Source organism: Crocodylus siamensis, chromosome 6 (assembly GCF_052110815.1).
Source record: "Crocodylus siamensis isolate JL-2025a chromosome 6, ASM5211081v1, whole genome shotgun sequence".
NCBI lineage: Eukaryota > Metazoa > Chordata > Crocodylia > Crocodylidae > Crocodylus > Crocodylus siamensis.
The window spans coordinates 22,214,941-22,242,465 of NC_143400.1; the positions used below are offsets into that span (position 1 = coordinate 22,214,941).

At 55.3% G+C, this 27,525-nt stretch overlaps 2 protein-coding genes across 2 annotated transcripts; one reads left to right on the forward strand and one right to left on the reverse strand.

Annotated features, from left to right (window-relative positions):
- Positions 1-232: 232 nt before the first annotated feature.
- LOC149861613 (zinc finger protein 213-like) lies at positions 233-6,787 on the reverse strand. Its single transcript, XM_090052452.1, has 4 exons — positions 6,725-6,787; positions 5,820-6,482; positions 5,514-5,712; positions 233-4,628 (listed from the first exon to the last, which is right to left on the reverse strand). The coding sequence occupies exons 2-4, from the start codon at positions 6,399-6,401 to the stop codon at positions 3,679-3,681; spliced, it is 1,731 nt and encodes a 576-aa protein (XP_089908578.1). The 5' UTR covers positions 6,402-6,482; positions 6,725-6,787; the 3' UTR covers positions 233-3,678.
- Positions 6,788-14,068: 7,281 nt separating this feature from the next.
- LOC149861614 (uncharacterized) lies at positions 14,069-26,641 on the forward strand. The gene is made up of 4 exons (XM_090052478.1): positions 14,069-14,650; positions 14,731-14,854; positions 19,492-19,608; positions 24,937-26,641. The coding sequence occupies exons 1-4, from the start codon at positions 14,192-14,194 to the stop codon at positions 25,722-25,724; spliced, it is 1,488 nt and encodes a 495-aa protein (XP_089908604.1). The 5' UTR covers positions 14,069-14,191; the 3' UTR covers positions 25,725-26,641.
- Positions 26,642-27,525: the final 884 nt, after the last annotated feature.

Here is a 27,525-nt window from a genome sequence, read left to right on the forward strand (position 1 = left end):
TCCACCAACCATCATGGGGGCTACTCAAAGTGTGAGATTTTTCTTTTAAAAGAAAAAAAAATTAAAAAAGAGAAGGAAAGTCAGGGCTGTTTTCTTTCTTCTGAACTTCTGCTTGGTTCAGGGGCAATGACAGGCTTTTTGCCCTGTCTGGTAGGACACAGACCAGAAAATCAAAGATAGGGCGATAGGTGAGGGCACGAAAAGAAAGACCATAGAGCCAAGTGGCTTTGAGACTAGCAGAGACTTTAATGTGTGTACCGGGGAGTCCAACATGCTGAATTCCTCCCAAAAGCTTGATCTGACAGTCTCTGCCTCTATGCATGGGAGATGCAGGGCTGCCACAGGCTGTTCCTCCTTGAGCAGCTATTTTTGGGGAAAGGCAGGACAGTCCATGAATGCCTATGTTCTGCCACTGGGATTTCCCAGGCTTCTATGTTTTGCTCATGGCTGCATGGGGCTGGGGGGGAATTGCACTCCCCCACCTCTCCGCTTTCAGCTGCATGTCAGGGATCATTCAAGCCTTCTTCAGAGGCTGCAGCTGAGACTGGGGGTTGCAACTGGGCCAGGCCAATGCTCCTGCTGGGACTCAAACCTGGAGGTTCCTGGCTAGGTCTTGCCCCTCTGCTTAAGGTAACACTAATCACCGTATTCAGGGTCAGGAAGGAACTTTGTCCCGTGCTCAAACTGGTACGGACTCCGTGTGCGGGTGGCGGGGTTGCCTTCCTCTAGTAGGAGAAGGGATTGGACATGGCCCTCTTCCTGCAAGCTCTTGAGCATACAGAAACCTTCACAGCAGCAGGGCATTGGCCACCACTGTCCCCCTGCTCTACCTGTGCCCAGTTAGGGTGTTAGGTCCTGTATTGTATCAGGACTCACCGTGTCATTCTGCTGTGCATTTAGAGGATGGATTTTTATAGGATGCTTTGAATACAGTTGATCCTGTGGGGGTTGGACTGGATCATAAAAATCATAGAAATTAAGGGCTGGAAGGGACCTCAACAGAGCATTGAGTCCACCCCCCCCTGCTCTGGGTGGAAAAATTGCTGAGATCAAATGATCCCAGCAAGGCGTCTGTCCTGCCTCTCTGTGAAGACTTCCAAGGTTGGGGACTACCCTACCTCCTTGGGAAGCCTGCTCCAGATTCTGGTCATCCTCACCGTAAAGTCATTCTTCCTTGCATCCAACCTGAAACCATCTTCTAACAGTTTATAGCTGTTGCTCCTTGTCCTCCTCTGGGGTGCTCTAGTTTTTCTCTCAGCTCCTGATATTCACCCCTCACACAAGGATGGCAAGTCCCTCCTCAGTCTTCTCTTCCCCCAGCTGAACAGTCCCAGATCCCTTAGTCTTTCCTCATAAGGTTTGTCCTCCAGGCTCTTAATCCTGTGGCCCTTCTCTGGGCCTGTTTGAGATTATCCACATCTTTTTTTGAAGTGCAGCGTGCAAAACTGGACACAGGACTCTAAGCTGGGGTTTCACCAGCGCTGAGTAGAAAGGAAATATCACTTCCTTACCCCTGCTCACAACGCATTGGCTAATGCATCCCAGTATGCCATTAGCTCATCCATATTGGTCATCCCAGTATGGATGACCTTCCAGCCCCATTCCTCTGATTCTACAAATGCTTCCCTGACCGCTGACACAACTTTTGTTGCACCCCAAATGTCTCACAAATGGGACCCTGTGAGCAGCGAGAGGGACAAACCCATCAGCTTGTGCCATGAAACAGAATGGGATTGGCATGAGATACATGACAGTCTGTACACTATACATATCTGCCTTAAACACTGCGTGCAGCCCTGGCCTCCGCCTCTCCCATGGGATGTAGGAGAGTTAGACAAAGCAAAGAGCAGAGCAACCAAGATGATCAGGGGAGCAGTGGGCAAACCAGAAGAGACTAAAACGCTACACTTAGTGAGAAGGCTGAAGGCAGGTGTGAGAGGGCTATGATAAAGGTCTACAAATCACGAAGACTATGGCCAGAGTGAGCAAAGAACTACAATTCAAAGTCCCAGACTACTAGTCCTAGGGGGCACCCACAGAAATTAGGAGAGTTTTACAACAAACAAGAGAAAGTACCGTTTCATGCATCATGTAGTTACACTGTGGAAGTAATTCATGATTACAGGAGGTTGTAGAGGCTGACAGTACAGCTAGGTTAAAAAAAGGGGCCTAGACCAACTCATGGCCTGGGGATCTACTAACACCTGTTAAGCAGAACAGTTGGGAGATGTTTCCTCTGGCATATCTAACCCAATGAGGGTGGATTCACAGATTTCGTAGGCATTAGGGATGGAAGATCTTCGAGTCGAGGTTCAGGAAGTCAGCTGGGGTCATAGGATCCCAGCAAGATAAACATCCAAATCTCTCTTGAAGGCATTCAAAGTAGGTGCTTGAACCACCTCCGGCGGCAGGCTATTCCAGACCTTGGGGGCTCGGACAGTAAAGAAGTTCTTCCTTAAAATAGCCTGAAACAGCCGTGGAGGAGTTTGAGATGGTTTGACCTTGTCATCCCTTGGGGGTGTTAGGGAGAGTAACTAGATCTTGGGGTGCTCAACCCACAGCCCATGGGCCACCTCCAGCCCCTGCGTCTGAGACTGTCACCCTGTGTGTTCACAAGGCCTGATCTTGATGTGCAGGGCCTCACAGAGGTGGCATGGGGTCCTGATCCCAGCCCGGCCCACAGACTGGCTCCATGAATTGTCTGGCCCATGGGGCCAAAAGGCTGAGGACTGCTGCTTTAGATCCACCCAGTTCAGTGCTCTCCCTCTAAAACCACACAGTCCTGCTGCCATCAGGATACTGGGCTGTATGGACATTGGTCTGAGCCAATTTGGCACTTCCTCTGTTGTGCCAGTCACACCAGTTGTGTCAGGAACGAGGCCCTGTCCAAGCGTGGTGGGGAGGGGCATCTCCAGGATCAATATGGGGTGAGGGAGGCCCCCCAAAGCCACCCCCAGTGCCTGTGCTGACCCACCCTGCCCAAGGTCTGACTCGGAGGCCGTGCCCCTCTCATGGGCCCGACAGCAACCGAAGTCCCTTTTCCTCCAAGAACAGGTCCAATCCCTTGGTGAATCTGGCTAAACTCTCAGCTTCCACCACATCTGGTGACCACAAATCCCAGCCTTTCATGCTACGGTGGGTGAAAAAGACCTGCCTGGTGTTCGTTATCTACCGATGACCTCCTAGCTTCATGCTGTGACCCCTCATTCTTGTCTGGTGAGAGATCATCGATAATAAATCACTACCACATTTCTCTTCGGCATTAAGTGTATTGTAAACCTGTCCCCTGCTCAAATGTTCTTATCCGACCTGACCTAGCCTAGCTTCATTAGCCTTGCCTCCTAGGGAACCCCTCCATAGGCCTCATCATCCTTGTTGCCCTTCTTTGGACCTACTCTACCTAGTCTCTGTCCTTTTAACATATGAATTTTCATCCTTGAACCAGACGCTAGGTCCGTTTTGCCCAGGCTCCCGTGTCACATGGCAGCAGAGAGCGGAGGATGAAAGGGAGAGTGAGCTGGGCTTCTCCCCCTGTTCCTCTCTCCCTTGCAGCCTCCAGCACTGAAGGTCCAGGAAGTCCTTAGCTCCCCTTGGAGGTGCGAGGGACCAGAACTAGGCACAATATTCAAGGTGTACTGAGGACAGAGGTGCACACGAAGTCCTCCCCCATATGGGCAGTCACGGCGCCTCCTGTGCGTGGATGTGCCGGTGGCGGGCCAAGCTGGAGCGGTCGGAGAAGCTCTTCCCACAGTCGGGGCAGCTGCAGGGGCGCTCGCTGGAGTGGATGCGCCGGTGATGGGCCAGGTCTGAGCGGTTCACAAAGCTCTTCCCGCAGTCGGGGCAGCCGTGGGGTTTCTCCCCTAAGTGGAACTTGCGGTGAACAGCCAGGCCAGACGACTGGGCAAAGCTCTTGCCACAGTCGCTGCACCGGTGCGGCCTCTCGCCCGAGTGGATGCGGCGGTGGGCGGCCAGGTGGTCAAGGCGGGAGAAGCTCTTCCCGCACTCACAGTGGTGCAGCTTCTCCCCTGAGTGCACGTGCTGGTGGCGGATGAGCTTCCAGCGCCACAGGAAGCTCTTCCCACACTCTGGGCAGCTGTGTGGCTTCTCCCCGGAGTGGATGCGGCGGTGCCGGGCCATGTCCGAGCGGCTGGAGAAGCCCTTCCCACAGTCGGGGCAGCCGTGGGGCTTCTCTCCTGAGTGGATGTGCTGGTGGCGGGCCATGTCTGCGCGGCTCAGGAAGCTCTTCCCGCACTGCGGACACGGGTGAGCTCTCTCTCGGCGCTTGGCACCGAGCTCCTGCTTTTCCCGGATGCCATCCATGCCGACTTGGATCGGAGGCTGCCCCTCGTACTGGGGAAACCAACTCTGGATGCTTGTCAGGTCTCCCAGGTCCTCCGCAGTCTCACCGCACCCCCAGCTCTCTGGGAGATCTGCCCCAGATCCGCTCTCCAGCCCGAGCGGAGCCAACACCTCCACATGCTGCTTATGCTTCTGGGGCCGGCCCTTCCTCTTGCACAGTCGGCCCTGCTCGGGTCTCAGGGGTCTCCCTGGGGAAGTCCTCAGCCCCTCCAGGTTGGCAGGTGCTTCCTCAGGAAGCTGCTCCTCTGCTTTGCCTAGGATCCCCACACCTGCCAGGAGGGAGGAAGAACCCATGGGTTAGCCCAGAGCTAGTGGCAAAGGGAAAGCCCTGCTCCTCCGCGCTGGTGTGCACCAGAAGCAGCCTCGGCATGCGAGGAGGAAGAGGCAAAATCCCCAGCTCTCGATAAGGGACGTCAAGGGCCACAAAGCTGGAGATGGTCCTGGCTCAGAGCATCATATCAGAGCCTCCACGAGCAATGCTCCCTGGGGGAGACTCCATGCTGAGTCAGGCTTAAGGTGGGGGGAAAGGAAAGGAAAGACCAGGCTCCTCTGCTCCAGGCCACAGGGAGCATTTCTAGGGAGAAGCCTTGACAGCAGAACAAGCCAATCCATTCGAGCATCAAATCCACATCCAAACACTCCGGCAGGCCAGTTTTCTGCTCTTGAATTTGGTCTCTTGATGCCAGAGAGGGGAAGAGAAACCCCTCCCAAGGTTCTGGCTATGCTTCTCCCTGCATCTTTTGCTTCATGACTGCCCCATTCAAGTCCCAGGACCTTCCCGTCAACCTCCTCCTGGTCCAGGCCAAGCTTGTCCCCTACCAGACCAGGAAAGAGACCCTGGGCTGGCAGGGAAGCAGGGCTGTTTTCTGTCACTCTTCCATGCAGCTTTGGCTCACCATCCCCTAGGCCTCACCAGGGCATGACTGGGAAAAGAGAGTACCACGGGCACAGGGGGGAGGGGGAATTGGGATACAGTGGTTGGTATTTACAGCGACCAGGATAAACCAACTAAAATAAAGGCTTTTCCTGCTACTGCTGTCATGCAGCCGGACTCTAGTTCCAGCTCCACCCCAGACAAGCAGTGACCGGGATTTGAGCCCCTTGTGCCATGGGCGGAAGAGCCACACAGGCCCCAGGGGCATGCAGCATGTTACCTGAACCCAGGAGTTGCGGCAGCTCCTTCCTGGAGCCGTGGGGCAGCTCGTTCCGGGGCCCGGGGCTCTCAGCCCATCTGGCCAGCTCCACGGGGTGGAGCTGGGGTCGCTCTAGTGACGAGTCCAGAGGTTCCCACAATGCCCCAGGAGGCTCCATCCTGTCTGAGGCTACGTCCTCAACCTTCACACGCACCGTGACCTGGGGGAATTAAATATCTCACCACGGAGCCCCAAACAAGGAGACGGGAGGAGAGGGAACGTCCCCCAGACCCATGGAGACAGGGACGATCGGGGCACGACACTCACCTGCAGCTTCTCATCCTCCGCCTGCCCCAGCTGGAACCCCTCGGCCAGGGCCACAGCCTGGGCGCAGGTCTCCACGCCGCGCCCCCACTCCCAGCTCCGCATCTCCTGGGGCAGGATGGCCAGGAACTGCTCCAGCACCACCAGCTCCAGCACCTGCTCCGGGCTGCGGCGCTGCGGCTCCAGCCAGCCCCGGCACAGCTCCCGCAGGCGGCTGCACGCCTCCCGTGGCCCCGCCGCCTCCCGGTAGCAGAAGCCCCGGAAGCGCCGGCGCCGCGTCTCCAGGGTCGGGGGGTCGTCCTGGGGAGCCAGCTCCAGCTGTCGTGGGGTCACGGGGGCCGGCAGGGCTTCGGCGGGGAACAGCGGGGACTGCAGGACCTCCCAGCGCTGCACCGACTCTTCCTGCGGCTCCTGTTTCACCACCACTCTCAGAGGCTCCTTGCCAGGCCGGGCCGGGCCGCAGCCTTGGGCCTTGTCGCGGGGCTTGGGGCCTGCTGGGTCCTGCTCCTCTTTCTTCACCAGGGGCTGCAGCAGTGCCTCGAAGGGGAAGGCCAGGCCTGGGGCTGCCCCCAGCTCAGCAGCCATCTCCTCTGCTGGGGAGGCTTTTCCCAGAGTTGAAGCCGGCGTTCGCGCTTTCTCCCTGCTCGATGGCGCCCGTCCGGGCCCCTGGGAGAAGAGACAGCACGGGGGAGAGGGGCGATGGGGGCGCAGCTCCACCACGCGCCCGCTCAGCCCTCGACGGACCGCCCGCACCTGCGCCGGCGGGGCACGGGGGGCCCAGCCCTGCCCGAGGCGGGGCGCGCTCAGTGCCCTGGCCCCCCCCAGCCCTGCTGGGGCCCCCCCACTCCCTCCCGGAGCCCCTGCCCCGGCCGGGCCCCCCACTCCCGCCGCGCAGCCCGGGCACCCACGGGCGCACAGGAAGTCTCCACGCTGGGAGCTGATCCCGGAGCCCCGGAACAGCGCTGCCGCCCCGGAACTTCCAGCAGCCAATAGGAACGCGCACTGCGCGGCGCCAGCCAATAGCCGCAGCGGGAGGCGGGAGGAAGCCTCGGGCTGCCGCGCGGATTCGCCAGACCGCCAGTGACGTCAGAGGCATGGGGGCGGGGCCTGCCCGAGGACAGATGCACGGCGCCGAGCACTGGGCGGGGCTGCAGCCTCCCAGCCAGTAGGGCAGGTCTATGCAAATGAGCAGGGCTTGTGATGTCACAGCAGACCGTGTTGTGGTCAAACAAACAATGCGGTGTGATGACGTCACAGTAGGTCTTATGGTGCCCCAACAAGGTTTGCGATGTCACAGTAGGGTTTGTGATCGCATGGTAGGGGTTGTGATGTCATGAACCTACCCTCAGCCCAGCCCCTGGCCGTGGGGATCGTACCCGGGGGGATGCTGAGCTCTTGATTTGGGGCTGGCAGAGCGGGAGCAGAGCTGGGGCATGGGAGCAGGGTGGGACAAGACCCCTCGAGGAGGGGAGAGACCAGCACCGTGAGCCCCTTCTCCCCGGCCTTGAATGACTTGGCGTCTGCGGGGCAGGGACAATGTCCTGCCGTGGGGGATCACTCCCGGGCCCTCCCTCTGCTTGCTCCTTCGGCCTTTGGGCTCGGGGCCCTGTGAACCCCAAGGCCTCTGGCTTGCACATGAGACGCCGGCGGTGGAGTCGAGGGTATCTGCGCTGAAGAGGCCAGGAGGGAGGAGAGTTGCCTGTGGCAGCATCACACAGACTAGAAGGGTGGAGCTCTGCATAGGCAACTGGTAGGGGGTGCGCGGGGGTGTACATGCCCCTCTGACGGGGCTGGTGCCACCTCCCCCCTGACGGCCAACACCGATGCTGTCGGTAGGGCTGGTGCCCCCTGACATGGCCACCACCATCGGCGGCATCTGCAGGTGCCCCACCCCAGATTCAGGGGCACCTGGCACTCATGGAGCTCTGCTCAAGTCGATGCAATGGCATTTGGCCCAAGACACAAAATTCAAATAAAAAAGGAGACGTGAGAAAGCAAGGAATCCTGGACTCCTGCAACGTGAGGGCTGGAAGGGACCTCACGAGGTCACATCTCATCCAACCCCTGCTCCAAGCAGGACCAGCCCCTACTTCATCATCCCAGCTAAGGCTTTGTCTTCAAAACCTCCAAGGAGGGAGACTCCATCACCTCTCTGGGTAGCCTGAGCAAGAAAAATTTTCCTAATATCCCACCTCAATCTCCCTTGCTGCAGCTGGAGCCCGTTGCGCCTTGTTCTGTCGTCTGCCACCACTGAGAACAGCCCAGCTCCAAGGAGATGGGAAAGGAGAGGCCTGGGCTGGATCCTCGTTTGTGGGGTCTGAGACCTGGGGTGGATCCTGGTATTCCAGAAACTTCTAAGAGGTTCATTCCCAGGGACTGAAAATGGCAAGAGACAGCTCTCACTATCACAGAGGTGTGAGTCCGTGGCCACGTCTGAGTCTGGTAGCCTTGGGCACGACGCTTTGAGCAGACACAGAAGGAAAAGCAAGTCATCCTGCCACTTCTGGTCTTTTGGAAATGAGTGCAGAGGGTAATCCCAGGGTCACCAGACAGAAGATCATAGAAAATTCAGGTTGGAAGGGACCTCAGGAGGTCACATCTTGTCCAACCCCCTGCTCCAAGCAGGATCATCCCCAACTACATCATCCCAGCCAAGGCTTTGTCTAGCTGGGTCTTCAAAACCTCCAAGGAAGGAGATCTCACCACCTCTCTGGGGAGCCTGTTCCAGTGTTTTACTAACTTCTTCCTGAGAGAGTTTTTCCTAATATCCAATCTGAACTTCCCTTGCAATTTCAGACTGTTGCCCCTTGTTCTGTCATCTGACCCCACTGCAAGCAGTCCAGCTCCATTCTCTCTGCAACCCCCGTGAAGGCTGCTGTCAAATCCCCTCTCTGTCTTCTCTTCTGCAGACTAAAACGCCCAGTTCCTTCAGCCTCTCCTCCTATGTTATGTGCCCCAGCCTCCGAACCATTTTTGTTGCTGGATTCTCCAATTTGTCCACATCCTTTCTGCAGTGGGGGCCCAAAACCGGATGCAGGACTCCAGATGTGGCCTCACCAGTGCTGAATAATGGGGCAGAATCACTTCCCTTGATCTGCTGCCAACGCTCCTATTAATGCAGCCCAGGACTTTTTTCACCTGTAACACCCTGAGCTGGATGTCTAAGCACGATGGCTGGGGTGTTAGTAAGTCTATTCTCTCTTCCCACCACCCTCACCTGACTTGTGCTAGGATCAGCTTGCTCTGAAGCTGGGTGCTGATGCAGGTCAGCACCATGCAAGCTCTGGGGTTACACAGTCGCCGTCCGACAGCAGGGTGGTGAGGACAGGCCCTTTGGCCCCCCTGCACTGCTGGCATTTCACCTCCTGTATCCCCCCACCTGACTCATGTCATAATACAATAATTGAAAGTTAGGTGTGCATCCTAATTGAGGAAACTGAACTTGAGCAATTTTGGTTAGAAGGAAAAATCTTTTTTTTCACTCTGCCTTCCCAAAAATAAGCTGCCTGTCATACTTGTGGGGGGCATGGTATACATATAAATATTTTTGTTTAAACACATTTCTCTTCCCTTCTCTCTTCTTAAGCTATATGCCTGCAGAAGACTCTGAAACTACAATATTTAGCGCATGCCTGTAATAATGTACCTGATCTGTTTGCATGAAGATGTGCGTGGTGGTGTTTTACATCAGTCATGAAGAGCAGTAAAAAAAAAATCATTCACACTTAAATCAACTACAATTCTAAAAATGGTCTCTGCCATGGGATTAATATTTCTGAAAACAAGGGTTGGGTATTTGAGCCATCAAATAAAGTTCAGTCAATTGACCGGTCAAAAATGTAAAAAAAAATTGCCAAGAGGTTCAAATAATACACAGAAAAAGCATGTGACAAGGACACGAACTCCTGGTGCTTCCGCCCTGGCCTCCTCTGTGCACTCCCTGGCCCAGACTGATGCTGTGTGCCCCACTATCCCCAGCTCTGAGATGGGTCTAGGGGAAGCAGAGGCGATGCTATATCTAGCCCCCTTTCGTACCATTCATAGCGCCCTAAGGAATACATCTCCTCCCCCCCTCGCTGAGCTCTGCACCCGCATGATGGTGGTCGGGTTTGGGGGACATCCAACAGCTTCATATATGTCCAGCCCAGGGATAAGGGAATAGAATAGGGGAAAAAGAGGAGGTTCCCTCACTGGGTGTTGAGGTCTTTGCAGAGGTATTTCTGTGTGTGTGCGTCTCCCAGAGTTGTATGCATATGTGTGGAGCCAGAGAGATAAGTATTAACCCCAGGGAAGCTGTTCCCTTACCCCCTAGAGCAGACAGGCTAGGGGCAAAAAAGACTCTAGGTCTGGAAACAAGCAGCCTATGGCAGAAACAGCGGCACAGCTGGACCCGGACTGCACTGGGCACAGGGAAAGACTGGCCTTGCCCCAGGATAGAGCTACAGCAGCCAGGCTTGGATGATGCAGACAGATGCCGGGAGGGTGCTGGTGGGGTAGAAACAACCACTGCTGTTCTCACTGCTAATGCCCCGTGGGCATCACGGACCAGGCCTCTGCCCCCTACACTGGTCTCACATGCTGCAGGGGACCTGCCCTGGTCCCCTTGGTCCAACCAGAGGCAGCTCAATAGCCCCAGGGTGATGTCTTGTTCCCTATGCAGGTTCAAACTCCCTCATTGTGCTGTGCCCCACATAGCAAGGCATCTTAACCACTGGACTGCAGGGGCACCAAGCACCGACACCATGTTCCTGAGTTCCATCACCAGCTGAGGAGACTGTCTCCCTGTCTCTGCATAAGGGTTGCATGAGCAACCTCCAGGGAATGGATGGGAGGGAGGTCCTGGTCCAAGGGAAAAGGGGATTTGAACGACAGCTAATGCAGTGAGTTCCCAAGTGCTAGTGATTTCAGAAAACAGCTGGGGGCGGGAGGTGCAGCCACCTTTGTCGGGGGGATTGGGCTAGGTATACAGGCCCCCTTGCCTAGCACTGAGACGCAGCCACCTGTGTGCCTGGGCATTAGGGCTGGGCCCCTCGTGGAGTTGGGATGTGGCCCCTTCTGAGGTGGGGAATTGGGTCGCCCCCTCCCCTGATGCCAAGATGCAGCTGCCTTCCCTTTGTCTCTCTGCACTGGTGTGGACATGGGGGATGCCGGCAGCAGGGGAGGGCTGGAAAAGGGGGGACCTCAGAGCAGGATGTCCAACATAGACGACAGTCTGGTTATCCTTCGTTCTCTGTTGCTATGAAACCAGACGCCTCTATGTCCCCTATTTTTCTCTTGAAAAGAAAAACAGAGGACACAAAGGCGTTGGGTTTCATATCAATAGAGGACAGAGCTACAGAAAACCATCATGTCCTCTATGATGGCCTCCCTGGTGGGGATCCTCAGGCAAGGGGATACAGGTTGAGGGAAAGAGACTCCCAACTAAGGGTCTCCTCACCCTCCGCTGCCTTCCTGGCGGCCCCTGCTCCACGTGGCCCAGTTGAGGAAGCCGCGCTGCGGAGAGGGGGAGAGAAAGCATTGCATGAGTATGGAGGGGGGGTCTAGGCATGGGCGACTGGCGCCACCTTGGTCACCAGTGACCAGTCAGTGAGCTGGGGGGGTTCCCCTGCAGCTGATCTTGCCAACCGGGAAGCGGCCCCGGTGCTACATCCAGGGCTCCCACCCCCCGGCTGGCACTTGCAGGGGGGCACCGGCACTCCCCCCTGCCTGTCACTTAAGCGGGGAGCCCGGCCTGTCGGGGTGCACCAGTGCTCTCAAGAGGTGCATGTGCACCCCCTATGTGTCGCCACGGGGTCTAGGCACAGGCGACTGGTGCCTCCTGAGTCTGGCAACCGGGAGGAGGGTCCCCCAGCTGCCGATTACTGAGCTAGCAAGGGAACCAGAAGTGCACTTCCACCAGCACTTCCAGGGGGTGCACAGTCGATCTCAGGGGTGAGATCGCATCGCCAGTGGGTCTAGGACAACCATGATGCAGCCAGCTCTGGGATGGAGCAGATGGGGAATGGCTGAGTAGAAATCAGCAGGAGCAGCCCAAGTTGCCAGGCCCAGACTGCCGCTATGGGCCATGAACGCCAGGCTCCGGCCATAGCTCAGGGCAGAGGCACCTAGATCATTTCTATGTCCCATGGGGCCAGGCCCACGAAGGCTAAGACCCAAGTTCAAGGCCCAGACTGTTGCCAAGGGCCGAAATGAGGAGCCCACCCAGGTTAGGGCTCGAAGCACCAGGTTCAGACCATCACAAAGGCCAGGGCTGCCAAGCAAAAGCCGTTGCTAAGGCCCAAGGTGCTGGGCATAGGCCACTGCGAAGGCTGGAGAGTGCCAGGCCCAGGTAGCTGTTAAAGGCCAATGCGGCAGGTACAAATCAGACCCTAATGGCAGAAACGCCAGACCCAAGCCATCACTAAGGCCAAAGATGCCAGGACCAGACCCTTGCAGAGGCCTCATGTGCCCACAGTGTCACAACGATGGAGGCATCAGGCCTTGACTATCCCTAAGGGACGAGGTGCTGTGTCCCAACCATTGCTAAGGCCTGAGAGGGACAGGCCCACGCCATCACTGGAGGCCGAGGCCCAGGCCATTGCTAATGCCCTGGCTGTCAGGTGAAGAGGATGGCTCAGAGCAGAGGTGACAGGCTCAGGCCATTGTGAGGGGCCAAGGCAACAGGCCTGCCCCACCATGAAGGGTCAAAAGCACCTTGCTCCGGCCATTGATAAGGGCAGAGGTACCAGGCTCGTGCCCATTGCTGTGGCCTGAGAGAAACAGGTTGAGATTGCTGCCAAGGGCCACGGTCCCAGCTAAGCACCAAAAGAGACTCATAGATTCAGGGGCTGGCAGGGACCTTGCAAGACCATGGGTCCAGCCCCCTGCACCAAGCAGGAACAACTGGGGTCAGGCAACCCCCGTGAGGTGACAGCTCCGTCTCCTCTTGAAGATGTCCAGGCTAAGTGATTGCACCACCTCTGGAGGGAGCTTATCCCAATCCGGACACTAACTGTGAAGAAGTTTTTCCTAATGCTGAGCCTGAATTGGGCTCACAGGAGCTCGTAGCCATTACCCCTGGTTTTCCCCTCGATGTACTCCCCTAGTGTAGCGGTAACCTGCTACCAGGTCCCTTCTCAGCCGTCTCTTTCAGGCTGAAGAGTCCCAGGTCCATCAGCCCTTCCCCGTATGTCTTGCCGGGTAGGACTCTGATCACACCCTGGGGCGGGGGTCTCTTCTCTGGACCGTCTCAAGCTTGTCCACATCCTCGTTGAAGCGCGGTGTGCAGCCCTGGACGCAGGGCTCTAGCTGCACTCTCACCAGTGCTGAGGAGAGGGGAAGAACAACAGCCCTGGTGTTGCTGGAGATGCATGGGTTGATGCACGCCAGGGTATTATTTGCCCTGCTGGCCACAGCATTGAGCTGCCGGCTCACATTCATACTGTTGTCTATTATTACCCCCAGGTCCCTTTGATTCGTGGCGCTGGTCTGTTTGGTGTGGTCAAGCCTATGGGTGTGTTGAGGTGGCTTGTCCTGGAGGTGGAGCACTTGACATCTCTCAACCTTCAACTTCATCTGGTTCCAGCTCACTGTATTTGTCAGCCTGTCCCGAGCCGCCGGTATCTGCAGCCTATTTTCAAGTGCAGCCACGAATCACCATAACTTGGTGCCCTCTGCAAACTTGGCCAGTGAGCTCTTTATCCCACATCCAAATCACTGATGAAGATGTTGAAAAGCACTGGACCCTGCGGGACAGCGCTGCCGACTTCTCGCCCGGATGGCACAGATCCGTTCACTACGACACCCTGGGTCCCATCCTGCACCCGCTTTGTACCCACCTGTCTCGCAGGTGAGCCCGCAACCCTCCAATTTTCTCCAAGTGCCAGGCCAAAAATAATGGCCGAAGTCCAAAATCCCAGAGCCAGGCTTTCACAACGACTGTCCTTAAGAGCCAGGGGTCAGGGCCAGACTGTGGCTGTGAGAAAAGTAGCGGCCAGACGGTCAGCACCGGGGAGGCCGTGTCCAGCGGTGAGCCCGCAGGGCAGGGCGGAGGGGACACGCTGGAGGGAGCCGGGGGGAGGGGGTAACAATGGCTTGGGCGGCGGGAGCCGGGTCCGTTCAGGCTGCGGAAAAGGGACGGGAGAGCGGCGGGGCGGGACGCCGGAGCGAGCTCGTTCCCGGGCGCGGCGGCATGCCTGGCCCGCAGGCCGTGAAGCCCGGCGAGGGGGCGGGGCGGGGCGGGGCGAGGCCGGCGGGAGGAAGGGGCGGGGCGAGGAGGCACCGGGCGGCGGGTTGGGTTGGGGGGCCCGGCGGCGCGGGGCGGCGGCTCGGGCGGAGCAGGCCGCGGCGGCTCCTCCGCGCTTTGTCGCGGCCCGCAGGTGCCGGCGGCGGGGCGCATGGAGAGGCGGGGCGGCGCGGGCCCCGCGCGGGCGGCGGGTGCCCCTGGTGCCAGCCGGGCGCCCCCGCGCTGGGCAGCGCCGCGGCCGGTCAAGCAGGAGCCGGAGGAGCCGGGCCCGGGCGGCGGGGAGCGGTGGCGAGAGGGGCGGCCCGCCCTGCCGGCCCCGGCCCCCGACCCCCGCGGCCCCGAGACGTGGCGCCGGCGCTTCCGGGCCCTCCGCTACCGGGAGGCGGCGGGGCCGCGGGAGGCGTGCAGCCGCCTGCGGGAGCTGTGCCGGGGCTGGCTGGAGCCGCAGCGCCGCAGCCCGGAGCAGGTGCTGGAGCTGGTGGTGCTGGAGCAGTTCCTGGCCATCCTGCCGCGGGGCATGCGGAGCTGGGAGTGGGGGCGCGGCGTGGAGACCTGCGCCCAGGCCGTGGCCCTGGCCGAGGGGCTGCAGGCCGAGGCCGAGAAGCTGCAGGTGAGGGCACTGGTCTGGGCGCGTCTCGCGCCCCCTCTCCCTTTCCTGGGGTCCCGGGTGACCTGTTTCACTCCCCCCAGGTCGTAGTGCGTGTGAAGGTCGAGGACGACGCTGCAGACGGGGCGGGACAGGGCGCGACCCCGGGGTCCCTGAACGAGCCGCCTTGTTTCCCGGCAGAGGGGCCCGCGCCCCTCGAGGAGTCAGGTGAGTGCTGGCGTGGGGCAGGGCCTGGGGAGAGCTACGGGGGACCTGTTCTCGGTGCCGCCTGGCTGTGAGCAGCCAGCACGAGGCGACTGAGTCTCTTGCTGCCCACCTGTGGCTTGACGGGCTCCGATCGCCATCACCGCACATCGCTGCTGGCAGCCGCCCCAGCAGAAAGCTCCTTGGCCGTGTTTGGGCCTCGTCGCGCTGCCAGGGTGAGATCCGGTTGGTCAGATCAATCCACATAGTGGGCGGCATGATCGGGGTCGCACCTCAGATCCCTGCAGGCCTCATTGCTCACACGGGGGTCACGTGGACAACAATAATAACGTCCCGTGGCTGAGAGCCCCTCAGGGGACTCAGGCTCCCGGCCACAGACCTGCGTCCAAGTTGGCTGCGGGCTGCCCACTATGGGAGCACACCTGGTCACACACTGGGTTAGTGGTGTGATAGGAGCCAGCTGTGAAGTTGTTCCACATTATATATGGGATCACTTTGGTTCTCTCCACATTTCAGTCACAGGTGGAACGTGGGGCCTGGTCATAGCGTGAGAGCTGATTAAGTGGCAAATCACATCATAACTGTAATGGGTGGCTGGGGCCTCAGTGATCGAGTTGCAGTCATGCCTCACTGGTACCTGCTCTGAGCCCTCTGGGTCCAGCAGTGAGCCCAAGTAGGTGTTGGGGATGTGGATTTTCCCAGCGACTTTTGCCTGGTTCCTGTACACTTAAGCCCCAGCCTCTGTCCTGCAGATTTCCCCAATATGAAGACGTGGGACTCACTGGCAGATGGAAGCGCTTCAGGCTTGTGCCCCAAAAAGAGTGTGCCCCTGGGAGCAGGTGAGGGGAGCTGCAGCACCAGGAGGCACTGTCCATCAGCCGAAAACTTTCATCTGTGCTGATGCCCCTCACTCCCAGCCTGCAGCCCTCTGGCCTCCTAGCCCTGCCAGTGCCCCTCACTCCCAACCTGCAGCTGACCCCCCAGCCCTGCTGGTGCCCCTCACTCCTGACCCTCCTATAGGTTGGAAATTTGATGGTGACATAAGTCTCAGCTGCTGCACTCCCCAAACTCCTGGCGATTGACTCTTTCACTGCCTGCCCCACTCATATCTGGCGTGGATGGTGCGTGGCCCAGACTCAGCCCACAAGGCTGCATGACTAGCACCCCGGCCTAGGTTACACCCCACTCCTGTGCGTCCCCTGGAGGGTTTGGAGGTGAGAAGATTTGCCCCTTTCAGTGGGGGATCTTGGCTGGGACCGAAACCCCCCAGCACAGTGCCCTGTGGGTCCTGGAAAGGCAACTTCAGAGGGGCAAGATTCCTTGTGGCTCAGCTCCTAATCCACCTTTTCTGTCCCTAGCATCCCTGGGGACTTCCTTATCCGAGTCTTTCATTTAGGTACTCTGGTTTTTATCCAGCCAATGAATCAGTTTCTTATCCTCAGCACTATGTTTCTCATACCAGTTATTCATTCTTTCTTCTCTTGTTTCTGCCACTCGTGTATTTACGGTTACAGGCATACCTCGTTTTATTGCGCTTTGCTTTATTGCACTTCGCAGATATTGCGCTTTTACAAATTGAAGGTTTGTGGCAACCCTGCGTCAAGCAAGTCTATCGGCGCCATTTTTCCATTGGCGCCATTCGGCTCAGATGATGGTTAGTATTTTTTAGCAATAAAGTATTTTTTAATTAAGGTATGTACATTGTTTTTTAGACATAATGCTATTGCACACTTAATAGACTACAGTATAGTGTAAACATAACTGTTATATGCACTGGGAAACCAAAAAATGCGTGTGACTCGCTTTATTGCGATATTCGCTTTATTGCGGTGGTCTGGAATCGAACCCGCAATATCTCCGAGGTATGCCTGTATTGTCTTTTCTGCATTAGCAACTTCGTCCAAATCCATTTTTGCCACTAAATAAAGACTTCTCTCTTTACTTTTAATAGGTCAAGGAACCTTCACAGATTTCTACCTTTCTCTTCCTACATCTGTTAGTTTCTCCTAAAACTTCTTTAACCACCTCCAGCATCCTCCTTCCTTTATCCCAAGGTGCATTTGCATCAAGCCTTTCTTGTTAAAACAACATCATGGGTTGATTTTGCTACTATAGAACTGGCTTATTCATGGAATCATAGAAAATGAGGGTTACAAGGGACCTCAGGAAGAAGTCACATCTAGTCTAGTTCCCTGCTGAAAGCAGGACCAGCCCCAACTAGATCTTCCCAGCTGGGGCTTTGTCAAGCCGGGCCTTAAAAACCTCCAGGAATGGAGATCCCACCACCTCTCTAGGTAACTTGTTCCAGTGCTTCACCACCCTCTTCATTAGAAAGTTTTTCCTAATATCCAACCTCAACCTCCCTTGCTGCAACTTGAGACCATTGCTCCTTGTTTTGTCAAGTCACAACCTAAATCCTGCTTTCATCTCTTCCCCGTATTTCTTTCTTTTTTACTGTATTATTGGAATAGCCCAAAGTTCCCAAGTAGGATTTTGTATTATGCCACTTCACTCCAACAAGGTATATCACCTTTCATCCCTTCATTTCCAGTTTATCTTTAATATTAGCCATTATGATACTTCTTTGTTTTGTTTTGTTTTTTGGTACTTGATGTCTATTGCTTCTATAGGTGCTCACCCTTCTGGAAAACTGTTGACCAATGCCACTGTATGGGCTTCCACATGCTCACAAATGTGTTTCCTTCTTGCTTCTTATCTTCCTATTTGTAAACCCTATGGATCATATCATACTCTTTTCAGTACTTATCAACCTATGCAGTCATAGCTGCTCCTATGAGGATCTTTCTGTTGGATGGAATAACTGCTATGGCTGCATCTGCTGTTGATATCAAAGCCTCCCTTTCCTGTTTGGCAACAGCTTATCTGTGGATCCTGTATCTAGATGATGTGAATGACTTTCCCTCCCATATAAAGTTGCAATGTCATCTACCTGTCATTGACCAATAATTGGTGCTGAAAACATTCATTGAGAATAAATCCTGTTCCATTTCTTTGCACGGAGTTACCTTCGTATGATAAACTGTACTTGTCCATGTACATGTACATCATTTGTTATCTTGGACACACAAAATCTCTTATCCTTCTGTCTTCTAAGACATCTCTTGTTTCTGCACCTTTGCCCCCATTGTGTGGTACCACTGGGCAATTAATGTGAAGCAATAAACTCTAGAGTTTATTGCTCTGGAGTTTATTGCTCCTGGGGTTGCTGTGAATATGTGCCTGGGATTGCAACATGTTGAGCTGGGTCCGAGCAACCCTGGCTGGCTGGGTGCCCAGGGGGAGGGTGGGGTGTCCCTGTATTTAAAAGTACTACCCTGCTGCAGAGGTAATCAGTTTTCTGTGGCCTAATAATGCCCCATGTGTAGATACCAAGACATTTACTACGGAGCTAATTAGATAGCTCTGCAGTAAATGTCTTATATAGACATGCCTGTTATGAGGGGTTTTTTTATGCCTTTGTATGCTTCAGAATGATTTATGTGTCATACAGCCGTACTTCTGCTTTTTGGGTGACAGCTGTATGTCTGTTTGTCTATTCTGTCTGTCTTTAAAAAAAAAAAAAAGTTAGGAATTAATTAATCCAAATCATAACAGATCTAGCATTCAGAAACTTATCCAGTCCCCCAAAATATAGGCAAAGACAAACATGAATCTTCTCTCAACAGTACTACCACAATGCAAATCAATGTCCACAGAAATCTTGTGTTCCCTTCTTCTCCCCCGCCTTCCTCTCTTTCCAACCCCCTCCCCCACTCCCTCCCCAAAAAAAGGTTCCTCAGTGTTTCTGTTGATGCCAAGCCCCAGTGTTTCTTTGTCTCTGTACAATAATTCAGTACCTCCTTTTCCCTGGAACACTGCTCATCATCTCATCCCTGCTTTTAATTTTTAAATCTATTCCTAAGTGCTCACTCAGAGTTTGCATTTCAGTAATCAGAAAAGTTTCTCCCATTTTCTAGTCTGGAGGCAGAAGATTCATTTTTAGCAAATTCCAAAAATTTCCACAAATATCCGTCAGCCCGATTTTTAAGAATCAGCCAATTCTCAGTTATGGACAGGGTGCAATACACCTAAAACGACCAGTCATGACACATTCAGTTGATAGCAGGAGACCTTTATTGATGCATAGTAGCAGCATATGACGGTTAGCAGGCAAGCAAAGGCTCTCACCATACACTGTGCCCTAGGCTTGCACACAGGAAGACGGATGTCTTCTGCGGGTCTCTTCAGTTTGGGGTGGTCTTGCCTGGAGGCAACGCCCAAATGATCAACATGCCCTCCCTTTGTTCCTCTCCAGTGTTGTACCTTTAGGGCATTCATTGTGTACCTAGCTGGTGTGCATTCATTAGTCAGATTTTTTGCATTTCCTCTCTTTTAGTCTTCTTTGGTACTCATTGTTTTTTATTGCTTTTAAGATGAAATATTCTTTTTAATTTAATTGATGTGATGTGATGATTCTCCATGAAATACAGGTTGATGTGGCGCGTTATCCTTGATGCTAAATGTCCATCTTCCCTTTTTTCCTCAAGGCTTCATTAAGATATCTGAGTTCACTAGTACCAACTGGATACTAGATGGAGACTAACCAAACATAATATCCCTCTCTCCATTTCTTGGAACAGGACATCAAGGCCCCACACCGGACTTGATCTGTCACATCCAGCAAGACGAGGTGGAGCTCTGGGGCTGTGGCAGTAATGAACCTGGAGAGAGCACGTGGTCTGTGGGTCCACCCCTAGGTGAGTCCTAGTGGGTCCTGCCTTTTCCCCCCTCCCTTAATCTGAGGCCTGCTCAGAACCTGGAGTGACAGGGAGAGCTGGGCACGTCTTAAACGAATATGAGCTGTGACTCCAGGGTCCTGACTTGAAGCAGCTTGGCCTGTTCTGTACTGTCCAGGCCGATGTGTGCTTCCAGTGCCTGCACTTTGGTGAGGTAGGGACAGGTGACTGTTCCCTCTTCTTTGCTCTTGACCGTGGACGCTGGGGAAAGAAGTACCTCTTTGGCAAAGTCTCCTGTTAGCCTCCTCTCTGCAGAATGAGTCCTAGGCACCTTGGCAGGGGTTGTGTCATGGAGAGGGGAATCTGCTCAAAGGGAAGGCATACAGTACTGGGGCCAGAGACCAGCCTGCTGTTTTGATGCCAGGTGCAAATCTGGTGCCCTGGGGGAACTGTGGGCCAGGAATTGCACCGTCGCTCAGCCATGCAGGAGTTGAGCTCCCAGGTGAAGGTGCTCATCCCTCTAACCCTCTCTGGTAGTGCATGATGGGATTTGTCGTCTGCTATTGCGATCGTTATGGTCAGCAGAAACTTGAGAGCCAGTAGGGTTGCGCTGTATAGGCTGTGGCTCTCACCATCTCTTGTGGTTCCTCCTCCTTAATTTGAACTGCAGCTCTCCTCCATAACAAGCAAGTCATATGTGAAGCATTTATTTGGTATCTCTGCCTGTATTAAACAGCTGTGAGGTGTGGATAGGAGTCACAACCTCTCATGAAGCATGGGGTACCAAATCTTCCTGGTTTGTGCCAGTCTCCTCCTTTCTGCTCTATCTCTGGGGCATCCTGGGGACAAGTGTCCCAGGCTCTGAGACCACATGCAGTTTAACCCCAAGACCTTTGTCTTGGTCCATATTCCTCTGACACAGAAGACACCTGGGACTCATCTGCAGATGAAGGATCCATCCGCTTATTTTCCAGACCAGACATGTCTCGGCGAGCTGGTAGGAAGCAGAGGTCTGCTCCTTCCGGAAAGACCTGATTTCAGGCCTGGCTCAGCGGCTGAAAATCCTCCCCTCCCAGGATGTTTCCCTGAAGGATGAGGGCAGACACACTTCGCCTCTTTTGGTTAAGCCTGGCAGCCATTAAAGCTTGCTTGTGCCCCAGAAGCCCTGTTCCAGGTCCTCATCACTGGAGGTGTTCAAGGAGCTGGACAGCCCCTGGTCGGGGATGGACGCAGGCAGCGTGGTGATGCCTATGTTCTGCTATGGGGATTTCTCAGGGCTTTGCTGTTCCCCTTTCCTGCTTTCTGCTCCATGTGCCAGGGTGTTTTTAAGCCTCCTTCAGAGGCACTGGGTGTTGGCTGCAGCCCCGGCTGGGGGTTGTGACTAGACTGTGCCGATGCTCCTGCTGGGACTTGAAACCAGACAGTCCTGGCTAGAGGGTCTTGCCCCTCTTTTTGGGGTCAGAAAGGAATTTTACCTCATGATCAGATTGAATTGGACCCAGGTGGGGGTTTGTCTTCCTCTGGAGCAGGAGGCAGTTTCTCTGCTTGGGATCTCTCGACTTTATATTAGCACATTGTTAGAATTGACTATCCAGTGAAAGGTGGGAAAGATAACTAGTAGGGCAGAAGTGCCAGGCTTCAGAAAGGCTAAATGTAATGAGCTCAGGAGATTAGTAAGCGAGGCACTAAAGGGCAAGAGCATTGGTGAGATGGGAGTCCAGGAAGGGTAGGCGTTCCTCAAGGGAATGATCCTTCAGGCACAAAAGGCGACCATCCCAGTGCACATAAAGGGAGGCAACAGAGCCAAGAATCCTCTTGGCTCAACAAGGAAATCCAGGAGAGCCTAGGGAGGAAAAGAGCGGCATCCAGACTGTGGAAGCAGGGGTAGCCCCCTGCTTGGGTCGCGCTTGCAGGGAGTCGGTGGTTAATGCATGCCAGCGTGGTGTTTGCCCTGCTGGCTGCAGCATTGCACTGCCAGCTCATGTTCATGCAATGGACGATCGCTACCCCTAGGTACTTTTCGGCTGTGGTTCAAGTCAAATTGTTGCCACCACATCTGTAGGTATGTTGGGGATTGTTGGCCCTCAGATGGAGCACATTACACTTCTGAGTGTTGAACTTCATCACTCATGGATTTCACAGGACAGACTAGGGCAATTGGTAACAGATAGGAGGGACAAAGCTGGGCTCCTAAACAAGTTCTTTGCATCTGTATTCCTAAACACGGATAAAGACATATCTCCGAAAGGGGCTATAGACAGGCACAAAAGGGACTCCAAGTCACCAACAGTTAGCGCTGACCTAGTGAAGGGGCATTTGGAGGGGCTGGATGTGTTTAAGTCAGCAGGCCCGGATGATCGTCATCCAAAGGTGCTGAAGGAATTGGCCAGTGTCATTGCAGACCCACTGGTGAAGTTGTCTGAGCACTCGTGGTGCTCAGGATGGGTCCCAGAGGACTAGAAAAGGGCCAGTGTGGCCCCTATTTTCAGGAAGGGGAGAAAGGATGATCCGGATAACTATAGGCCAATTGGCCTTACGTCTATCCTTGGGAATAGCTTTGAAAAAATTAGTAAAGATCACATTTTTGGGAGTCCAGTAAGTAAAATAATGCTGAAGGGCAACCAGCACAGATTCATAGCAGGTAGATCCTGCCTGACTAACCTTGTTTCTTTTTATGACCAGATCACAAAATGCTTAGATGCAGGAGTTGAAGTAGATGTCATCTACTTGGATTTTAAAAAGGCCTTTGATACAGCATCGCATCCCATTCTTAATTAAACAAATAAAGCAGTTGTGGCTTAGATGACTACATGGCCAGGTGGGTGGAGAATTGGCTTGTGGGGTGCACCCAGATGGTGGTGGTAGATGAGTTGTTTTTGACCTGGAAAAATGTAAACAGTCCCCAGGGTTTGGTCCTTGGACCAGTGCTGTTCAATGTCTTCATCAGTGACTTGGATGAGGGCGTGGAGAGCACTCTGTCCAAATTTGCGGATGACACCAAGTTATGAGGCAAAGTAAACACACTGGAGGGCAGGGAATGGATTCAGGTGGATTTGGACAGGTTGGGAATGTGGGCAGATCGGAATAGGATGCAGTTTAAAAAGGATAAGTGCAAAGTGCTGCATCCAGGGAGAAAGAATCACCAACCACCTGCAGGCTGGGAGGTGACTTTCTAAGCAGCGCAGCAGCAGAAAGGGATCTTGGAGTCATAGTTGACTCCAAAATGAACATGAGCTGTCAATGAAACAGTGATAAGTAAAGCCAACCGCACTCTTTCATGCATTAGCAGGTGCATCATGAACAGGTCTAAGGAGGTGATACTTCCCGTCTGTGCAGCACTGGTGAGATTGCAGCTGGAGAACTGTGTCCAGTTCTGGACACTGCACTTCCTGAGGGATGTGGACAGCATTGAGAGGGCCCGGAAGTGGGCCATTTGTATGGTTATGGACCTACAAGTAAGGTCCTATGAGAAGAGATCGAGGGACCTGAATCTCTTCAGCCTCTGCAAAAGAAGGCTGAGAGGGGATCTTCATAGTTTCATAGTTTCTAGGGTCGGAAGGGACCTGAGCAGATCATCTAGTCCAACCCCCTGCCATGGCAGGAAAGAGTACTGGGGTCAAACGACCCCAGCAAGGTGTTCATCTAACCTCCTCTTAAACACCCCCAGGGTAGGAGCCAGCACCACTTCTCTTGGAAGTTGGTTCCAGACCCTAGCCGCCCTGACTGAAGTCGGGCCTCCTGATATCTAGCCTAAATCTATCCTCTGCCAGCTTGTGACCGTTATTCCTGGTCACTCCTGGCAGGCTCGGGGGAACAGGGACTCCCCCGATGTCTGCTGGTCCCCCCCCGACTAGTTTGTAACAGACCACTAGATCCCCCTCAGCCTTCTCTTGTGGAGGCTGAACAGGTTCAGGCCCCGTCGCCTCTTGTAGGGCCTGCCCTGCTGCCCCCTGATCATGCGAGTGGCCTCCTCTGGACCCTCTCCATGCTGTCTACATCCCTCCTGAAGTGCGGCGCCCAGAGCAGGACGCAGGACTCCAGGTCAGTGATCTAGCAAGGTCCTTTCCGACCCTAAAAATCTATGAAATCTATTAAACTCTCTTGTAGAAGCAGGACATTGCCGACCAATGTTCCTGTGCTTTACCTGTCACAGGTTTGGGTTTGTCGTCCTGTTGCATCAGGGCTGACTGTAGTTTTAGGGAGAGGTCGGACAAAGGGTGTCTAGGATGGTTTGCACAGGGCTGATCCTGACTCAAGCAGGGCTTGGACTAGATGTGACCTCCGGAGCTCCCTCCCAGTCCCCGTCTAGGATTCTGCGATCAGGACATTGACCCATGAGGCTGCCTCAGACCCGGGTCCCAAGAAGCTGCTCTCAGGACTTGGTAAAAGCATCAGAGCAAGTACTGGGATGAGCCCCGCACAGCCCTATCAGGGCACATCTGTTTCTTGAGCATGTCGGCGTACCTGGGTGTGCAAGGCAGTGCTCAGGACCATCCTTTTCAAGTCCTGCACCTCCTATGGTAAAGCCGAACCCCTAGAGAGCCTCCTTCTTGTAGGCAGTTGCCTCTGGTTTCATTCTCCACCCCAGACAGCCAGGAGATATTGATGTCTAGTGGCAGCACATGTATTTGCACATGTTACTGTCCCGCAAGGGGTCTGATGCAGCCTGGCTCTTGTTTCTCAGGCAGGGTTTAGATCTGGGACCAAACCACTGAGAAATGGGAGCCAAAGCTGTGTTAAGTAGGGAACATGAACCTGGCACAGACCTGGACCAGCCGTCTGGAGTCTCAGGCTCTCCAACGATGCTGTGGCTGATGAGAGCTGGAAGGAAGCGAGTCACGACTGTTGCTGCCTTCGCTGCCTCTTTCAGCGCTTTTCTTCCTCAGGGCTGTGTGAGCAGACTCAGCACCACAGGTGCTGCTGGCTCTGCCCCATTTCTCACTTGCATGCATTTGCCTCTTAATAAAGGCATATTCCCAAATCGCTCAGAATACAAGCGCTCTGGTTCGTTGGAGGTTTCCGGCCATCAGGCTCCTACAACAATGCCATGATGGTTTGGGTGGAGAGGCTTGGAAAGGACCCCGGCACCCTTCCAGATGGCCGTGCTTATCCACTCTGGGCGCATGAGACCTGGTGTCCTGCTACACATCCCTGGCCTTGTCCCCTGCGCCTTCTGCTGTCACCTTGCAGAGCATGCAAGGCACCCACAGGGAGTGCAAGCAACTATCCCAGTTGGGGCAGCAGCTTGGCTCTGCTCTGAGGCACATCCCAGCACAGGGCAACAGCAGTGCTTGGCCCTTCTCCAGCGGTACAGGGTCTAATTCCTGGGTTTCTTTTTGCACCCGGCAGGTGCTGGGAGGCTGAGCAGAGCAGAGTGGTGGCCTCATGAGGACGGGCTTGCAACTCCTGAACTGGCTGCAACCAGACAACCCTTTCCCACCTCACATGGACAGAGAAGAGCTGAGCCCCAACCTCTCCCTGCATTTGGGGAAGGCCTCAAGGGGCAGCAAGACCTTAGCCAGGAGAGCAGGGTTCACAGCGGGGAGGCAACGTATAAATGTGGAGTGTGTGGCCAGAGCTTCAGGGACAAGGACCACCTTTTTGTGCACCAGAGAGCCCACAAGGGGGACACGGACCTGCCCTGCGGTGAGTGCGGGAAGATCTTCCACGACAGGTCACTCCTCCTCATGCACCAGCGCGCGCACACCAGAAAGCACCCCCACCTCTGCCCCATGTGTGGCAGGAGCTTTGCCTGCTGCTCCCACTTCCAAGCCCACCAACGCATCTGCCGAGGGGAGAAGCCGTACGGCTGCAGCGACTGCGGGAAGAGCTTCATGAAGCAGTGTCACCTGGAGGAGCACCGGCGCCTGCACACGGGGGAGAGGCCGTTCTCGTGCCCGGACTGTGGGAAACGCTTTGCCTGGAGCTCGAGCCTCACCGCCCACCGGCGCATCCACACGGGGGAGAAGCCGTTCCCCTGCTCCCGCTGTGGGAAGAGCTTCCGGCAGAGCTCGCAGCTCGCTGTTCACCAGAGGGTCCATACTGGCGAGAAGCCGTACTGCTGCCCGAAGTGTGGGGAGAGCTTCACCTACCAACACCGTCTCAAAGGCCACCAGTGCCCTGAGCCACTGCCCTGAGCCACACGTGGGGAAGTCTTCCCTGGACAACCAGCCTTTTCCAGCACAGGTATTCAGCCGCGCGCTAGGTGAGCAGCATGGGGCCAGTCTTGGTAGCAGCATCAGGCCCTGGGGTCTGGCACTGACAGGTCTCCAGCTCTGAGTTTGGCCTCTGGGACTGGATACCACCCCCTTTCCTGCCCCCTCATGCAGGGATTGGTTCTTCGGGGCCCCTGGCACCACAACCTCTCGCTCTAGTGTCCTGGGATTGAGCCCTGGGGCCTGATGTCACCCCCATCTGGCCCTATGCTTGGGGACTGGGCACCCGATCCAGTGCACAGGGCCTGGGGTTCCCCACAGATCCAAAAACTTGGCAGTGGAGGAGTGGTGCTTCCATTTGCCCGCCACCAAATTTCCAGTGCGGTGGGCCAGATGACACATGGTTGTGGGCCAGAGAACACCCCTGATTTACATCAATCCATGTGTGCGCATGGGGAAGAAACCAGACAGGACGATTTTCCCCAGAGCTCCCAGCTCACCCTTCACCAGTGGGGTCCTCCCTGCAGGGAGACCTGCAGCTGCACCAAGCATGGGAAGGACTACAACCAAGGACCCACCCCCTTGAGACCTTCACCATCAGCAAGCAGCAGCTGCTGCCAGCTCCTCCCTGAGCATCAGAGGCTTGGCTGCTCGATCTGGAGGGGGAAGCTGGTGACGCGTCCGGCACTATGCCATCTGCAGTCTCAGGCCTTTCCAGCGACGCCACAGCCGATGAGAGCTGGGAAGAAGCAAGTCACAACTACAGCTGTTTTTGCTGCCTCCTTTGGTGCTCCTCTTCCTCAGGGATGTGTGAGCAGACTCAGCGCCACAAATGCTGCAGGCTCTGCCCCATTTCTCGTGTGCATGCATTTGCCTCTTAATAAAGGTGCATCCCCAAATCGCTCAGAATATAAGCGCCCTGGTTCCTTGGAGGCCCCCCGTCATCAGGCTCCTATGACAATGCCCGTGGTGGTTTGGGTGGAGAGGCTTGGAAAGGACTCCAGCGCCCTTCTGGATGGTTGTGTTCATCCACTTCAGGCGCACGAGACCTGGTGTCCTGCTGCATGTCCCTGGCCTTGTCCTCTGAGCGTTCTGTCACCGTGCAGAGCATGCAAGACACCCCCAGGGAGTGGAAGCAGCAATTCCTGGTGAGCACGGTGTATGCAACCAGATACAAGCTGAGCTGCCTGCTGTTTCATTTTGGGCACTGGATGTGTCCCGCCACCATGGGTGGCTGGTGCTGCAGTGGTCTGAACCCTGACAGAAGCCGTAACCAAATGGCATGGTTACGTTCCCTTTGTCTAGTAGCTCCCCTAAGCCTTTGGGTTTTCAAGCCTCTTGCACCTGGGATTCAGTCAGGTTGGCTTTTGGGGCAATCTTCTTGTCAGACCCTGTTTGCAATGGGCAGGTAGGATAAACCAATTTCCTGGTTCCCAAATAAGCCTGCTCTGTGTGGCTTAGCCCAGGGGTTGGCAGCCTCTGGCCATGAACTGGGATCTGAGCTCCAAAGCCTCTGTCCCTGCTCAGAGCGGTGAGTATGGCCCTGTGTCAGAGCCTGTATGGACGTGGCATCTCCCAGGGATCCCAGTGCTGTGTCATGATCCACGCTGCCACAGCAAGGATCAGGCCCTGCATGGCTCCCCTGCCTAGAGGCGTGTGTGTCCCCATTGCCAACAACTGGCTGGGCCAGGGCGCAACAGACCCTGGTGCAGCTGCTTGCAACCTCCTGGCTGCCGACCACAACCGACCCAGGCTCTGGACAGGTGGCTCTGGGCACCGGGGA